Source organism: Mus caroli, chromosome 13 (genome assembly GCF_900094665.2).
Source record: "Mus caroli chromosome 13, CAROLI_EIJ_v1.1, whole genome shotgun sequence".
Taxonomy (NCBI): domain Eukaryota; kingdom Metazoa; phylum Chordata; class Mammalia; order Rodentia; family Muridae; genus Mus; species Mus caroli.
The window spans coordinates 108,238,302-108,256,991 of record NC_034582.1 but is presented as its reverse complement, the minus strand read 5'-3'; the positions used below and the strand labels follow the sequence as shown (position 1 = coordinate 108,256,991).

Below are 18,690 nucleotides of genomic sequence, written 5' to 3'. Positions count from 1 at the left end.
TCACATATATATAAAGGCAACAAGTGAAAAAGGCTCATGGGTTCCTCTTCCTGAGGTCACTACCCCTCAAGATTGATAATCTAAATCTATGCTGTTATTAGAGAAATTAATTTTAAATCTATTAAAATGAAATAAAATCTCTATCATATTTAATTATGTCAAGGAAATAACCTGAATCTCAGCCATGTTTTTGTTCTCATTCATTTTTAATCTTTCGTGTAACTAGTTGGCTAAGTCCTACCCTTTATTCCCACGAGGAATAAAATTCCAGTGTAATAACCCATGGTCTTTGGATGTGTAGCAGAGGAATTGGGGGGAACATTCATGCATGGGGGAACAAGGTTATCCTAGACTAGAATAAGCAGAGTTCATGTTCATTCAGATTATAATACAGGGCTCATCTCACAGTTACATAGATTCTCCAGCTCCTTGTTTTAACCTCATGACTGGCTGGACAACTATAAGGGAGAGTTAGTATATTCTATTTATTTTTCAAAATATTGTCAGTCTATTCACACCACTGGAGCTCATCACCTCCTTTAAATGACTAGAAGCTAGCAGCCAGCACATGGTAACGAGAATAGGGGAATTCGTGGAGGGCCATGGTTTTGACAATTCTGAGACTACACCTCTTTCTACCTCTTCCCGGGAACATGAGCTTGATATCGTTCTGTTCTTTTGTTTTGTTTCCTTCTCTGCTGAGATTGAACCCAGGGCCCCATGCATACGTGAAACACATCCTTCACCATTGAGCTATACCCTGCCCCCAGCCATTTAAATTAGTTTTTAAGACTCTGTTTCCTCATTTATTAAATGTGCTAATTTGTTACTATACTAAGAAAGAATTGGTCCTAGAAGAAAATAAAACAAAAGAATGTTAAAATATAGTGGAGTATGCTCTGTGAGCCTACTGGAATCATTTGGGTAAAAAAAAAATTATTTTGATTAGATAGAAAGAAACAGGAATTTTATTGTTTTAGTTTGGGCTTTAGTTTATATTCACAGAGTGGCTATGGTTATCGCAATCAAGGTAGAAGGCTTTACATAGTGATCAGTTCTGACCCTGAGCCTGAAAAGCTAAAAGCTATTCTTCTGGCCCTGCATGTTTAAACACAAGAGAAATGAGCAAGCAGGGAAGCTTGCTAGACGTGCGACTCAATGATGGCTTGCTGTTGCAGGTTGGAATTGTACAATATGGAGCAAATGTAACACATGAGTTCAACCTCAATAAGTATTCATCCACAGAAGAGGTCCTGGTGGCAGCAAACAAAATAGGCCGCAGGGGTGGTCTCCAGACGATGACAGCCCTTGGAATAGACACAGCCAGGTAGGCATTAAAAACCCTATTGGTAAGACTTTACAGGTGGAGCTTCTGACATTCCTAGAAGACAGCAAACTCCCTGAGCCTTTGGCTCTTGCAACCTTTCTGTCTCCTCTTCTGCAGTGTCCCTGAACCTTAGGCACAGGAGCTGTTTTGTAGCTGTTTCCATTGGTCAGCCCTGAGAACATACATGCAAGAAACATTATGCAGAGTGTGCAGGGTTGGTTTTTTTTTTAAAGAATGTGTTTGTGTGTGTGTGTGTGTGTGTGTGTGTGTGCTAGTGTTGGAAATAAAGTAATAACAAAGTCAAGAAATTAGTGAAAATGAAGCAGTTTTTAATATGTCATTCTGCAGAAAGGGATGCTGGCATACAGGGAAGCCAAACATGGCCAGCATGCTGATTTGAAACAGGTCATTCATTTTTAAAAGCTATCCTTTTCTCCTATAGATCAGGACTGCACCCCTGTCAAACTGCACATTTTATTGGCCCAAGGCACAAAGCCCTGTACAGTAAACAACCTGGGGGTTGTGACTATCCCCACTGTACCCCCACCCCACTGCACCCCCCACCCTACTTTTCTGATTCTGAGCTCAGTCATGTAGTTATAACACCAGCAGTTTTAACTACTAACACTCAGATTTGTGAGACAAGCTGATGCCAGATGCCAATGGGAAAGTGGGGGTGGGGACAGGCCTAACACCTCCTGTAACTCTGATGATCATGATCAGTAGTAACAAATAGATCCCCACCTCAGTCCTTACTGTGTGTGTGTGTGTATGTGTGTGTGTGTATGCTTGTGCATTTGAGGTGACTGTGCTATGGCCCTGGTGCCCATATAAGATTTTTTTTTTTTTTTTGCTTTGTTTTATTTTTCGAGACACGGTGTCTCTATGTAGCCCTGGCTGTCCTTGAACTCACCCTCTATGTTCTCCAGTCTCACTTAGTTCTTATCTCTGGCGCTTCCTTCTGCCACTATTATCAATCCAGGAAACGTTTCAGCAAACCCTAAGTCAAGGGATTTGAGTCATAGAACAAATTCTTCTGTTGAGTAGCTCCAACCTCTGGACGCTCAGCTGATTCTGAAAAGCTAATTTATCATGTTTACAGTCCACCTGCCTGGAAAGCAACTCCATTCGGAAGCCAGCAACAGTCATTAATGCTAGGAATGCACATGGTTCAAATTTTATGGAAAAACACACACTTTCTCTCTCCTCTCTCCTCTCTCCTCTCTCCTCTCTCCTCTCTCCTCTCTCCTCTCTCCTCTCTCCTCTTTCTCTCTCTCAGATACACACACAGACACACACAGCACACACAGCTGGAGTAATTGTGCATATCTCTGTTTATAGGATTGCAGATTTGCATGCACAGTGAGTGCACAAGTGTAGGTATTCTGAATGTGCTCTCAACCACTGATGGAATGTGAACAGACATTCGGAGTAAGTCAGAGCGTGATTTGAAAGCACCGAGCCTGTAAAGAGTTGTGCCTTTTCCAAAGGCAGCTGCCTGCAATGAATATTTATCTCTGTAACTAATGGAAGAGTCACCATAGCTGCTTCCACTCCTGTGTAAATGCCACTTGAAATACCATGGCCTTATATGGGGTTTGCGCACGTTTCTCACAGGGCCTCCCCGACTTGGGGGTTGTGGGAAGAGTCTGATGCCGCAGCACTGTTTGTCTCCCACATCCATTTTTTCACTAGTAAGCTCAGTTTTGATTGCGTTCTATTCCCTCTAGGAGGGGCCAGCTACAGAAAAATATTTCGAATGTTTTGGAATCTGTTATCTCCATTTTCAGTGAGTTCAGTCACAGTGGGTCGTTTTGTTATAGTTTTGAATGTTCCCTTCCTTTTCATTCCTGTAACTAGGCTTGCATTATTTAATTACTTATAAAATCTGGATTCTCCTGTCCCAAAGTAAGTGACCCTCCCAAGACTCTTAAAATGTTAAAGGCCTATGGGGAGGAGGATACTTCATTCCAAGAAAGGACATTGGGTGCTGGGCTTTAGACGGGATAACTCCTTCAGGGATGTACTTGGGATGGAAAGGGTAGACACTGCAGTTCTGCAGCTGGCTGCTTTTCTGTTCTAGAAAGTCAACTCTGATTTCAGGGCAACCAGACTTTCTCTAAAAGTGCTAATTGTCTCCTTGAGCTGAGATTCATTAAGCTCAGCCATGACTTAGGTCTTTCAGATAGAAATCTGGGTGATCTGCTGAGGAAGTAGAATTGTCTAAATCTCATGCAATATTCCAGCCCAAACTTCGTTTAAAACTTAGCCATCGCTGGGCAGAGGTGGTGGATGCATGTAATCCCAGCACTCTGGAGGCAGAGGCAGGTGGATCTCTAGGAGTTCCAGGATAGCTGGTCTACAGAGCGAGTTCTAGGACAGAAAAACCATCCTGAAAAAAACAAAAACAAGCAAACAAACAAACACCCCACCACCACCAGAAAAACAAACTAAGCTTTTGATATATGTCTCCACCTTTGTTTAAACATTTAAAGAAATCTGAAATAATTTATTGTTTATCACTTTACATCCCAATCACATCCCCCCTCACCTCTCAGCACTCCCCAGAGCCCCTCCCAACATGCCCCTTTCCCCTTCTCCCTTGGGTAATAACTCACCTGGCACATCAAGTTACTGCAGGACTGGGCATATCCTCTCCCCCTGAGGTCAGACAAGGCAGCCCAGCTAGGGAAATGGGATCACAGACAAGCAACAGAATTAAAGATAGCCCCTGCTCCAGTTCTTGGAGGAACCACATGGAGACCAACCTGCACCTCTGCTACATATGTGCAGGAGGGGGTATTGCATCCAGCCCATGTATGCTTTTTGGTTGGTGGTTCACTCTCTGGGAGCCCCAAGGGTTCAGGTTAGTTGACTCTGTTGGTCTTCCTATGGAGTACCTATCCTATCCAGGTCCCTCAGTCCTTCCCCCAACTCTTCCACGACTCCCTGTGGCTCAGCTTGTTAGTACAAGGACAAGTAGAGATTTTATGTAGGAAAGTGTGTGTGTGTGTGTGTGTGTGTGTGTGTGTGTAGTGTGGGGGGGGGCATAAAAACTGACTTAGAGAAATCCTGTAAGTTGGGGGATTTATGCTAGACCAACTTGACCTGGTTCTTGCTGAAGGTAAGTGAAGTAGGAAAAGTTCCTCTTTCTATGGTCTCAGTTCAAGCTTCACTTCTGATACTGGACACAAGTATTCTCCACACTGATACTGGTCATAACATTCCTTAAAAGTTTCCAAAGAAGGAAACGCTAGAGTGATTTTAAAGTGTGGGCATACATGGTAAGAGTTAAAATGGTGAGTTGCCATCCTGTGCAAACCCTGTGGAACTATGGCAGACAAGATCACCGTGCCTCTTACCTCTGACAGCAAAGTCCATGGTCAGGGACGCACCAGGCTGTGCAGAATGGCTATACTCTTGTTGGGTTTTTCTCATTTTATCGAACTTTGGGCTGAGTTTGATCAGCCTCCCTTTCGTCTGTGTTCCCTTCAGGAAAGAGGCATTCACTGAAGCTCGGGGAGCCAGAAGGGGAGTGAAAAAAGTCATGGTTATTGTGACTGATGGAGAATCACATGACAACTATCGCCTGAAACAGGTCATCCAAGACTGTGAGGATGAAAACATTCAGCGATTTTCCATAGCTGTAAGTACCATGTTAGCCAGGGTTTGGAAACTCCTGAGATCCTAAAGCAATAAGCATTACCTCTCAGTAATAGTTGCTGAAATTGGAGAAGCCAGGTTCAGAAGATGTCTTTTATAATCATCCACTACCAAGCCAGTCGTGGTATTTCTGTAGTTCTATCTGTCTGCTTACGCTGTCCCAGGTTGTCACATTTTCCAGGTGTAAAGGGAATGGAAGGCAGGGTGTAGGAAGGGACAGAGGACACTGTGACGGGGCCTCACACACCTTTGTACAGATTCTCTGCTGCATATTATCTCTGGGACAGGCAAGCAAGTTCTTAATACTCCAGGCTTCAGTGTCTTTCTCTGTCCGTGGATTGTGGTTTTTTTTTTTTTTTTCTGTCAGTTTGTCTGCCCTTCTCACCACATGACGACACCAGTGGCCACAATACACATTATCTCTGCCTCTCATCCTTTCGAGGTGTTCACAACCATGAGCTCTTAAGAGCCCTGTGTTTAAGAGATGAAAGGGACCTGAGTCTCCTCTTAGTTCAGAGAATTCCCCCATACATCACATCTGGCCCTTCCTTTCAGCTGACAATTCATAGCCCTGCATGTGCCTTCAGTCTAGGGGAGGCATCTCTGAAATCAACTGTTCTTTCATTCACTAAAATTTATTTAATTAATTGTGTTTTATATATATAAGCAAGGAGGAAAGATTTGAAACCCCAAGAGCTCAGCCTGAAATCTACAAACAGTAATTATATGTTATCTGCCTTAGCTTTCAACATGCAATTAATAAATTTATCTTTTTCTTTCAAAAGCATGACTGATGCTAAGAAGTGAGAGGGGGCACTCATACACAGAAAAATGTTCCAGGACCTGATTCCTAGCTTTCTAGAGGCAAGGCACTCCATTTTATAAACAAGACGATCCATTGTATGAAAGTTCATTTGCCAATTATTATCAAATTCTTTATTACCTCTTCTGCTGCTACAGTGTAACTGTTTTTGAATCTATGGTTGAGAATAATTTCAGATGCCCTTGCCTTTACTCAGGAAAGTGTCCAAATAATGAGTGACATTTAGTCTATGGCTGGCCTCTTTCTTCAGTATATAAAGCCAGAGCTTGCTCACTGACTCCAGAAATCTGAATATCAGAGATGATCTCATTTTTCTGCTCTCCCCAGAGGAACTGATCGGCATCCCAAGGACCACGGATGCAGGTCATAAACAGTGTTAGCCATCATCAGAATGAACAGTGTTGGTGCTGAGGGTGTAGTTCAGCCTAGGTTGCATGCCGCCCTCGTGGGAGCACCCAATACTCACACACTAGCACACACAACCGGATGTTAAGGACGCTTCCCCAGAATGACAACGTCAGTGGCATTTTGCATCATGTCTGGTGACATGGTCAGTTTTTCCTTGCCTTAAATTGCTTTCCTTGTTTGGAATCCTATTTGATAGTCATGCATTGCCTCTCATCTAGTCAAAAGGAGATTTCAAAATCCCACTCATCTTCATGGAGAACCATATATTGATGTGTTTCCTATTTAACCACTGAGTTATTATCAAATTGCTTTTGAGAGCTGTATAAACAAAAAAAGAAAAAGAAAATTTCATTTAACGATAATTATTTATTCTTTTTCCTAATTTGTGTCTCTTTTCCCTAGTATATCACGTTTACATTAAAAGATATTATTTGAGACCAAACTAGAAAACAAGACACGTGTGCTACTTTCTCTTGTTTGTGCAACAATACAGAAAGTCTTAGGGAATCTCAGAGTCTGCTGCATGTATCCACACAAATAGAAACTCCACCTCATGTGCTGTGTGCACTATTCTTCTGTCTCAGTTGTCCGGACTAATCCCTGTCTGTCTCCCAGTATTTGATCCCGAACAACACAGAAATGTATTTTGACAGGAAATGGCTCCCTCAGAGAATTAAATATTGGTAATATAAATTCCCTATTTAAAAGATTCAAATGTGTCCTGTTAAATTTTCCCATTGGGAAAGGTCACGAGTTGGCTCTGCATCATCCACTTCTGTCCATGGAGAGTATTAGACTGGTCCATCGGGCGTCATTAGATATGCAGAGACCACTCTTTGTGATAATGGCTGAGAGGTGTAAATTACTTATTGCACTCAGATGTAGATGAGGCATCGTAAGGATCTTAGCCTTCCATTTATGTTTTCAAATGAAAGACAAGCTGCTGCACATGAATGCACTGCGTACGTTTACTTTGACATCTCTGCCTCAAGGAGATGTCAGTTGTGAACACTTCTTTCAGGTAAATGTTAGCGGAGTTAAAATGCTTAGGGTCCACAGATTTGAGATGTATGAAGCGGTAAAAAAATATTACCTGTATCATTTAAGTTTTTTATTTATTTTCATAGAAAACATATTTTACAAGCTACCAGACTCTTGGGTGAAAGATTACAATAGGCTTCTGCCGTTGTTCTCATCGTGATATAAGATGGTTCAAGATCATATGGGGGTCACATTAACTCCTGCATCTGAGTATATTCTCCAGCATTGTACTTACCTGTTTTATCTTTTTTCTTTAAATATACCATGTGGGTACTTTTCCTACTTAGATAGATTCACTTGCCTCCCTCCTGTTACACTTACCAAAAAATGTCTGATACAATTCACTCCACAATCAACAACTTCAACCACGCATGCCCTAACACTCACCTATTAAAATTTTCTTACGAATATTTTGAACTTCATCAATTTTAGATGAAAGGGAGCTGATGTATTGACCCAATAGTTAGCCTAGAACATCCTAGGTAAGAAGCAAACAGGAACAATGAAGGTTTGATATCCCGGGATGTTAAAAAAAAAAAATCTATAAACAACGTAAACCAGTAGGGAACTCAGAGGAACCCACAGAGTTCCGAACCTAAGTGCCACGCAGGGCACCTCATTACCAGCTCCACGTTTCCTAGGCACATGATTTCCCAACTCACTGGGCAGTCCTTCCTAGATATCCATGTGTCATTCATTGCATGTACATCAAACCTGTGAAAGAGCTAGGCTGGACTGGGTCTCTGGGGTCTTAAAAGTGAAGAGGAGAGAGTTGGCTTGAAGTGTTCTGCTGTTGAAAAGTGACATTTTCTGTGCTGGTCACTGACATTCCCCAGGGAAAGGAGCAAGCACATCACGCAAAGCCTTCATGTGTCTGCTGACTGGGGCAGATTCAACTCATAATTCTCACATTAACACTTAGTGTGCAGCAGAGTGATGCCGCCATTGCTTTCAGCCACTGTTCCTAGTGGGAAGCAAGCAAGTCTGTTGTGGGTCATAGGTCATAGGAAGAACTATGTAAATGGTAACTTGGGTTTCCCCCCATTTTTGTAAGTATTTATCTATATATCTTATCCAAAATATTATTCTGTAACCTACCATCTCAAACCTCACTTTAAAACCACATGTATATGCCTGAATAACCATCAGCCCAAGTTGCACACTCATAATCCCTTGGTCTTCTCAAAAATTTTTGTGGCATCAGTGTCCATGTATCTGAAAAATGAAATTCAATAATGGTTTATTGTTTTTAACTTTATAGAATATAAAGGCTGCTATGTCGTATATAGTCGTTAGAACTTTTAATATATTTACGTTGATGTTGTATGTTCATACGGTTCAGTTCCTTTTAGAAGTCGGGCTAACATTTGCAGGCAGCGAAAAGCGTGTCCATGCTAAGGGTGACTTCAAACACACCTGTTAGCATCCATTCCTCTCACTTCCAGACAGTTCCCTGTACCTTCTTTTTTTCTAATACGGATCTCCTATTGCAACCACCCCCATAACTTACTTACATTACTGATTCTGGATCCCATGGAAACAGTCACACATTGTGGATTCTTTTGTGTTTTGCTTGTCACGCAAGACACATGGGTACATGCTACTTTTTTATGCTGGTGCTCCTTATATTTATTATGCTGTCCATAGGAATCAACCATCACCTATGCACCCTGATTTACAGGCCTTTAAGTTGTTCTCAGTTTGTGACAGTATAATCAGGGAATAATAAAGGAAGCATGAATATTTAAAAGTGAGAATAATCTTCGAGTGTCACTTGTAATGAAATGAAGACTAAACATGTTTTATTACAAGAGGAATATTTTCACTATGAAAGAGAAAAGTCTTTAACCATATGCAGGCAATAGTCCTGCAGTGACATGATGTGCCAGGGTGTATTGGTGCCCAGAGGGGGCCTCCTCCTTCTCAAAGGAGAAGGGGGAGGGGGAGGGGCTATGTGAGGGGGCACTTGGGGGGAGGGGCAGCAATCAGGATGTAAAGTATGTAAGTAAATAAATAAATAAATGGAAAATATATATGCAGGCAAATCAAGAATGGAAATATACCAGCTTGTAAGCAGAAATAAAAAATAATTGTGGTACTAATTTGTTTGATTCTCTTTCCTGATACTGACACTGCTATGTAATTTTAAAGTATAAAATTAGGTAATATCTTTGTATTGGGGATTTTTCATTTCAAATTTACATAGTATTATAAACATGGGCATTTTTACACAGGCAAAATAGCACATGCTTTAAAGATAAAACGTGATTAGCGTGACTTCATGAAAGTTTTAAACTTCTCATAGAAAATGAAACGCACATAGAAGACTTAATGGCAGAGTGCACATAGAACTTTCACGAGTTTTTAAGAAACATGCACATGTATACAGGCATACGTGTATAGCATGTACAGGTACACAAACAATTGCCAGTAACTCCAGCTTCAGGTGGGCTTCTCTCTGGCCTCCAAGGGAACCGGCACTCAAGCACACACAACCACCAGACACAAACACGTCTAATGAAAAATAAGATAAATGCTTGCAGGAGTCAATATTATGTGAACCATGTCCCCAGAAAGCTTCCATAATATCCCCATAAGTTCATAACCATTCCCTGTCCTAAGATAGCATGCATGCTCTTCTTTATTGAAAATATGCTTGAGATACATATTTAACATGCAGAAGCTAAAATATGCTCTCGCCATTTTTGCTGGACCCTAGATCCTTGGCCATTATAACAGGGGGAACTTAAGCACCGAAAAATTTGTGGAGGAGATAAAATCGATCGCAAGTGAGCCCACCGAAAAGCACTTCTTCAATGTCTCAGATGAGTTGGCCCTGGTCACTATTGTTAAAGCTCTGGGAGAAAGGATATTTGCTTTGGAAGGTATGATCTTCTCTCCTAATCCTGCATATCCTATGTAAGATTCAAACGTATTGTAATGGGTTTGGGATATTATTCTCAGGACATTACTAACTCATTTTTACTGTGTGCAACAACCATCGGGAAATAATTCCCTTTTATATGAATGGAACTACTTTACAGAGATCCATGTCGGCTAGAAGCTGACTTTGTTAGGCTGTGACAATGCACAGCAAGCGGGGCTGGGGAGCAAAGCAGCCAGCATAGACGTGTGCAAGAACGCAAATGCCCCAGCACGCCTTCTTCCTTGTCTGTGACACAGGTCTAGAATGTGAAGCCACTGGCTCAACTTTTATTTTTCCCACTGTGCCTTTGTCCCTGGGGCCGCTTCAAGAGTGTTCTGATGCAATTGTTTCTGTGTTCATTTCCTCTGTAATTTGCCCTTTGTGCATTTCTAAAGATCTTCTCAGAGTTTTGCCTCAAGTCCTTTGGCTGCAATACTCCATCTGCTATGGTTCTCTAACCATGCCACGCCTCTGAAGAGGTTTTTTTTTTCTTTTGAGTTTTTCTGTGGTAACTGGCTGAAGAGGCTACTGAGTGATGCAGTCCCTTAGGTGGGAGTGTCAGTAACAAATGACTAATCTTCTCTGACTGGTAACATCTTTTTCACATTTTTGAAGGCTGGAGCCTCAGAAGCCAGTTGGAGAAACCACGTTGAGTTCTTTTGCCCTTCTTGGGTATCTTTGTTCCAGTGACTGTCTACAAGAGGGCACTATCAAAGTGTCACTTCTGTAGCTGTTAAAAGCTCTCTTTCAAATTTCCCAGCAGAGCCTTTTAATAACAAATGAAAGAGAATATGGGGATGAGACTTGACTTTTAAAAGGGTAGACTATGTTGAGTGAGTATCCGAGTTTCAGTGAACAAGAAAAATATAGAGAAAAATACTTGTGTATATGCGTATGCATGTGTGTGCATGTGTGCGTGTGTTGGGGGGGGGGTGAGGACTGAACCCAGGACCTTATATATGCCAGACAACTGCTCTACAACTTCACTATATCTCCAGTTCAAGAAAGTGATGAAAACTTGAGGTTTCAGTATTTCTTGAGTAGCCCATGCTAACTAACATTTTGCTTTGCAACCAAGCGCACACATGTACATGCCTATAAAAAGAAAGCCAGTACGACTCATGACAGTGCTGATATATACAGTGCACTGTGCAGTTCTCATCTCTTCCTGCTTGACGATTCTCTTTCAGCGAAAGTGATACTGGCTTCACTCGCCCTTTCAAGTCTGAGTCACAGTGCTCGCTCGCTCGCCCTGGAGCTTGGTTTGTTTGCGGGATGATGAGGAATGTGAGCCCAGGCTCTCTAGCCCCCTTTTCTCTGAAATGCCTCCAGAGACAGAACACTTGAGTCCTTATCACTCTAAAGTCATAGCAGTGTCTGAATGGCTCAGCTGTCCTGCGTTCTGAGCACACGTCTCTGTCACACGGCTTTAGCCTTTCAATAGCCATTGGGATGCTATTTAGCAGCCATGTTTGCCTAGATTTAATATGGACAGTCTTCCAAATCATTGTGCCCTTTGAACTGTTAATAACACAGGCCAAGAAAGAATCTATAAAGGGATTTTTTGCATATTTTATTTATTTACATTTCAAATATTATCACCTTTCCCAGTTTCTCCTCCACAAGCCCCCTACCCCCTACCCCTGTTTCTATAAGGGTGCTCCCCCACCCACGCACTCCCACTTCACCACCCTAGCATTCTCCTACACTGGGGCATCAAGCTGTTGAAGGGCCAGGGCCTCTCCTCCCATTGATGCCAGATAAGGCCATCCTCTGCTACACATGCGGCTTGAGCCATGGGTCCCTCCATGTGTACTCTTTGGTTGGTGGTTTAGTTGCTGAGTGCTCTGGTGGGTCTAATTGGTTGATATTGTTGTTCTTTCTATGGGTTGCAAACCTCTTCAGCTCCTTCAGCCCTTCCCCTAACTCCTCCATTGGAGTCCCCATGCTCAGTCTGATGGTTGACTGTGAGCATCCGCAACTGGCAGAGACTCTCAGGAGATAGCTATATTAGGCTCCAGTCAGCAAGCACTTCTTGGCATCAGCAATAGTGTCTGGGTTTGCTGTCTGCATGTGGGATGGATCCCCAGGTAGGGCAGTCTCTGGATGACCTTTCCTTCAGTCTCTGCCCTGCTCTTTGTCCCTGTATTTCCTTTAGACATTTTTGAGAGTATAATTAGGGTTCCTCCTTTTCTTTCTGCCCTCAGGGTCCTCTCATGTAACCCTCCCTGCTATCCTTCAAATTCATGCTCCTTTTCCATTAATTGTTATTAAATATGTGTGTGTGTGCTTGCATGTGTGTGTGCACATATACATCATATAGATTTTTAAATATAAGCTGTTTGGTCTGTATAATGTTACTTGTATGAGTTGGATTTTCTGTAATTACTATTACACTAGTCAAATACAGTAAGTGTCATTTCTTAATATTCTCTAAGTAAGGAAGCAAAAATAACCTATAATTGGCTGGATGTAGTCACACTGTAGGGGGCATAGTTTATTTTGCCTGAAATGACATTTTAAGATTTTTTTTTTCTAACCTAACTAAAGCCCTATTAAAGTTCCTTACTAAAATGTTCAAATGCTTCAAGACATCTCTGTATCTAAATATGGTATCATTCTATAAAACTCTCCAAAGATTAAAATACCTTTTTGCATCTTAAATGTTGTACTATCAAGGCTAAAAGCCACCTGGGTTGTCTGCTGTTTCTGTTTTTGTTTGCAAGGCAAGGATCTGCTGGCTTTGGTCTGCCACTCCAGCCTCCCTGGGGCTGGCACCAAACAGCAAATGGCGGTACATAGAGTACATTTGCCCTTACTCTTTTCATAATGAGATTGGAAAAGGCTTTTCCCCAACTTGTTTGGGAAATCTCCAGTTCTTGTCACTATTTATGTCACATGGTAAGCAGCTGCAGTTAGGAAAGTCTGCCTTGTGAGGCACAATGCCACCTAGTGAGTCAAGCATGCCTGGGCATGGACTACATAGGTCAGGGAATGGTATGGATTTCCCTGTTTTATCAGGGAAAAGGCTCCTAACTGAGAACAGAGTAAGGGTCAAAGTGGGCGTTTTACTCCCCATGACTCTGTCTGTCAGGGTTGAAAGTAAGAAACTTGGCATACGACCAACTGACCAAGGGACCTAAACCGCGGGGAAAGCTATGTGGCTCCTTTCTCTGTCCTCAACTGAGAACACAGCACCAGCCCAGCCGGGAGGCTGGGGGGCGGGGCGTTGGTGTTGGAAGGGGGGGGTAAGGTGGGGGGAGGGGGATGGCGTGCTGATATATACTACTCTGTTTTTTGCCATCAGTCCTGTAAAAACAAGCAAGGACGTAGCTTGAATCATTAGGTATCAAAACCACACTTTAATCTAAGGTAAAAATGCATCGTAGTCATTTAAAGGGACATTTGTATGAGAGATTGAAATGATACATTCAGATTCCTGATTGATTGCCACATTTAACTCTAGCCCTATAAAAGCTCAACTACAGATGCATTCTTTATACGCGGTAAATAAATAGTAAGCCCATTTAATTTCACAAATCTAATGATTTTCATGCTTCAGTTGACACAATTGACAGCCTGGCTTGGCCAAAACAATTACGTTATTTTTTTTAACTTATTTTTAAGACCAAATAGACTAGTCACTCCTTGGAAGCAAGTAGATCAACATTCGCTCAGTTCCCCCAGGAAGCTGTGGCTTCGGGTCTGTAAATATTTTGAGAAGACTGCAGCCTGCAGCTCCAATCAATGTTCCTCCTTGTCTGTATTTCAGCCATGAGCTTCAAAACTGGGTGGGTGGGGTGAGTGTGTTAAAAATATGATGTTCCTTTAAAAAAGTATAGATTCAGATGGGACTCAAACTGGAGCTATGTTAGAAAGTCACCTACAGAGCTGAACGAGCCCCACATACAGCATTAGGACCAACGTGAGCTGGAATCCTTAAGGCTATCATCACACCATGGTACCTTGAAAGGATGCAGGGCCCCAGGTGTTTGTAGGTGGGACTATTGAGTTGAGAATCTCTTTCAATACATGAGCGAAGGATTCTTCAGTTTATAAGGTATCAAATTTAGCTCTGATGGGGTTCCCAGGTCAAGTAAGCAAGATAGTTAATTTCTACTGTAGTAATTCTGTTTTTCAAAGAACCATGGAATCATGGGTCGCTACAGCATGGAACTGATGGTCAGGCTGACTTCACTAACTGGTCTTATGCTCAGCCCTGCCCAGGAGTTTTGCTTGAGAAGTGCATGGCTGAGAATTCCCTGATGTGTCCCATAGTTCTGCTTGGCAAGTCTCCGGGTCCCAGCAGGTCAATGGCAGCCTAAAAAAACCTGGCTAGTCACTTACTGTGATATCTTTACACTATGTACAGCTACAGCTGACCAGTCAGCAGCTTCGTTTGAAATGGAAATGTCTCAGACCGGCTTCAGTGCTCATTATTCACAGGTATGTTGACCATGTGCAAGAAAGAAATTCCTTTTCTACAAGTTTTCCTCCCCCAAGCAATGCCCAGGCTTCACGTGTATAAGATAGCCTTGAAGTTTATGGTGGGGGGCAGCTCTGCAGGCTGTCTCAGGGTTAGGAAAATGGCATCCCACAAGCTGCTTATTAGGGGCTTTCTCCACACACTCCAACATTTTACCAACTGATAGATGTGAACAAGACAGTCAGAGCTCTGATGAATGTACCTGTGTATCTAATGAAGTGAAATACTTAAGATATTTGCTTAAAACATAGAAGGTTAAGGTTGTGTTATGCTAAAAGTCCTTAAAGGGGCGTGTCATATATGGTCGTTTCTGTGTGGCAGATACATAGTGTGCCTTGGCTTATCTTTTCAATCAAATGGGGATTGTAATGTTGGATTCTTATAGAGTTATTGTAAGAACTAAGTGAATTAATTTATATAAAGCACTTTGAACTATATTCCTATACATATGAACTATCATCGTATTCCTAGTGCTACATAAGTGGTAAGTGCCCATGCCATTTTATTACCCTCTGTACTCACGCATTAGGACTGGGTCATGCTTGGAGCCGTGGGAGCCTATGACTGGAACGGAACTGTGGTCATGCAGAAGGCTAACCAGATTGTCATCCCTCATAACACCACCTTTCAAACTGAGCCCACCAAGATGAACGAGCCTCTTGCCTCTTACTTGGGTAAGGCATGGGTGAAATCTTGATGCTTACACTAGTCTTCATTTCACTGCACCAAAATACCCGATTTTGGGATACATGGGAAAGCAGTCACAAATACTGAGTGCCTATGTTGTGTCAAATACATTAAGCAAATTCAAAATAGCAAAATGGATGAGGCAGAACAATGGGCATTGTTTTAGATGAGAAACAAATGAAGAAATAAGCAATCTCTCTTAGAAGTCTATGGGCTAAGATGGAAATGACAGAAGTGGGGGAGTTCACTCAGTTTTGAAAGCTCCTCATAACCTATGGTTCTGTGAGATCACTACATGTAAAACACCTTGGGGTCAAGAACCAGCTTTACCTAACCCTTCTTTCTGTCCCAGATAGACCAATTATAGGATATTTACTTTCATATGTAATAGATGTCATTGTATAACTCCTAAGAAAGGTAGGTGATCGTGGATTTAAAGAGCCACAGAAAGGATCACACTATGTTCAGAAATTCACCTTAGCCTAAAAAAAACAAAAAACAAAACAACAACAACAACAAAAAAAAACCCTAATGTCCACGCCCTAATCCCTGGACCTAATTGTGTGTTACCTTATAAGGCAAAAAAGACTTCTGGAACTACATGAAGGATCCTGAGATAGATTATGCTTGGATATATTGCTATAGTCCAATATAATCAAGTGATGTAACCAGAAAAATCTTCCCTAGATGGGTTTAGAGGGAGACAGTACTGTATATAGATGGTCAGAGAGATACAGTGCTGCTGCCGATGAAGAAGGAGGTGAGAACACAGAGCTTCCCCATCGCAGAGGACAGAGAAGTGTGATCTCTCCACAGTCTCCAGACAGAAGCATAGCCCTCCCTGCCTGCTTCTCACTATGGTCTAGGGTGAGCTAAGGAGGCCTTCTAGCTTACAGAATCGCAAACTAAGACATTTGGAATGGATACTATAGATACTATAAGCTGTCAAATTTTAATACTTTCTTATAGCATGAATAGAAAATCGATACAGATAAGTTAAATATTCTCTCTATTGCTAACATTGATTCTATTGCTACGAGGTGTTTAGACAATTAAAGGCTGACTGAAGAACACACATGTACTTGACGCGGTCACTACTCTCTCCGTATTCCCTTATTCGAATTATTACTTTAACAAGGCAGTATTTTTGGTGTTCTGGGTTAGGAGTCTATGATCAAATTCTTTAAACAAACCAAGTCCCAAATCTGTTACTCCTTAAAGTTTGAATTGATTGTTGATTAAAGCCTACTTAAATAATTTAAAATTTAAAGACTGCACTTTACATGAGAAAACACTAACTTAGCCTTACTTCTTTATATGACCCCTCTTATCATTTACAATTCAATGAAACTGGAAAAAATTACAAGTTGACAATGTATATACACAAATATATGTAGATAGATGTGCATATTTATGGTCCCTCTATGCTCAGGGAAGGAAGACATTTGCATAGGCTCTCTATAGTACACTAATGTATTTTCTGTTCATTTCATTGTCTTAGACAAGAGTGAAGATGTAAACTAGTTGCCAACAGATATCTAGTAGATGTAAGATGCCTTTCATGTGCTTCCCCTAACCCACCCCCAAATATTATTTTCCAATATGTCATTGTGGTGATTATAAAACTGCAAAGAGACTGAGCTTGCAGTTCTGAAATCTGGGTGGAAGGCAGCAAGTGAGGCCATGTTAAGTCTTCTAAGAGCACAAAGTGAACGAGCAGCACTATGAAAATGCCTGTGCTAATCAATGAGAAGGAGGAAGTGTGAAAGGAAACAGGGGCATCCCAGGATAGAGTCACCCACCCACATCCTTATCACCCATAGCCTACCTCAATATAGTGCTTAGCTATCGGGTTTGGCGGTGAGGATCGAGGTGAGCCTACACTCTCTGTCCCCTCATCCATGTTTTGCTGTGCTCTAATCATGCCTGACAAGCTGAAAGAAACATGAAGTGAGGCAGTGCCACACAAGGAAGCTAAGTCACACATTTCTTACTCCACCACCAAAGCACATGCTTCTTCCAAGACGTCCAGAGACTTGACAGTGCTCATTCTTTATAAATATGAAGGTCTGAAAACTGTTGGAAGCATTCATAAAAGGATAACATGCCTCACAGATTTTCTTATATAAGCATGCTATCTGTATAAAAGTAGAATTATTACCTTATAGTAAATACTGCTTAAGTTAACAGTATGATCTCTTCCAGTTAGTTCTCTGTGATGTCCTGTACTACTCTGTCTTCTACTGCACTAACAAGCTGCTCCTAGAAATTAGAGCATTGCTTCCTTCTGCAGAGTCTAAGCCTGCATGTTGTGAGCATTACCCATTGATTTACCTCCATTCACATCAGATGCAAAATACAGAACTTTTCCCTTAAAAAAATAATAATAAGGGCTAGAGAGATGGCTCAGCAGTTAAGAGCACTGACTGCTCTTCCAGAGGACCTGAGTTCAATTCCCAGCACCCACATGGTGGCTCACAACTATCTGTAATGGGATCTGATGCCCCCTTTTGGTATGTCAGAGGAGAGCGTTAGTGTACTTACATACAATAAATACATAAATCTTTAATAATAAATAAATAATCTGACAAAGCCAGATATAAGCTCTTTCCTTAACATACAGAACTGATGTCTGGAGATGGTAGGCTGTGCATTTGAGCTAGAACTTCCCACAAAATCATGAATATCAAGATACTCAAAACATTTAATAACATCTGAGAAACTTCTCAGGCCTTCAAGGATATGAGGATCTGAAAACCCTCCACAAATCTGAATGGTGACTTCTATCTAGAATAGATCCTTCTGTCTCAGCAGTGATGGACTTGTGGGTGTGCCTAAGGCCTTGGAAACTGGGTAGATTCCCAACAAGGATGCAAAAATATAGCTGCACATGTGTAAAAGTATATAAGGTAATGCCAGACTTGGGAGTTGTCTACGTATTCCCTGGTTAGGGAGCTAAATCAACAGAGGCACAAGCGCACACTCATCCGCTGAAGGCCTGAAAGCACATGATCAGACCCACCCATGCTTGAGCTCTCGTCACAACCCGTGATTCTGACTGACAGAGAACACAGTGTGCTCTTAAACCTTAAGCGGAGGTAGTGTGGAAGAAAAAGAAAAATAGAAAAAACAAAACAAAAAAAAATCCACAAAACTCACCGCTCATGAGAAAAGCCAACATAAAATACACGTTAACAAAAGTAAAGTAGGCAAAAAGAAAACAAGATTTCTGGTACTGGTATAGTGACAGACAAATAGACCAATGGAATAGAATTGAAGACCCAGAAATGAACCCACACACCTACGGTCACTTGATCTTCGACAAGGGA

At 41.7% G+C, this 18,690-nt stretch overlaps 1 protein-coding gene across 1 annotated transcript in view; it reads left to right on the top strand.

Moving 5' to 3' along the window:
* The window catches only part of Itga1 (integrin subunit alpha 1), a 152,292-nt gene that overhangs the window by 85,615 nt on the left and 47,987 nt on the right, over nt 1-18,690 (top strand). Inside the window, exons 7-11 of the mRNA XM_021179797.2 lie at nt 1,179-1,327; nt 4,823-4,973; nt 9,982-10,147; nt 14,561-14,634; nt 15,204-15,348. Coding sequence (XP_021035456.1) covers nt 1,179-1,327; nt 4,823-4,973; nt 9,982-10,147; nt 14,561-14,634; nt 15,204-15,348 — 685 coding nt within the window. The remainder of the gene's footprint in view (nt 1-1,178; nt 1,328-4,822; nt 4,974-9,981; nt 10,148-14,560; nt 14,635-15,203; nt 15,349-18,690) is intronic.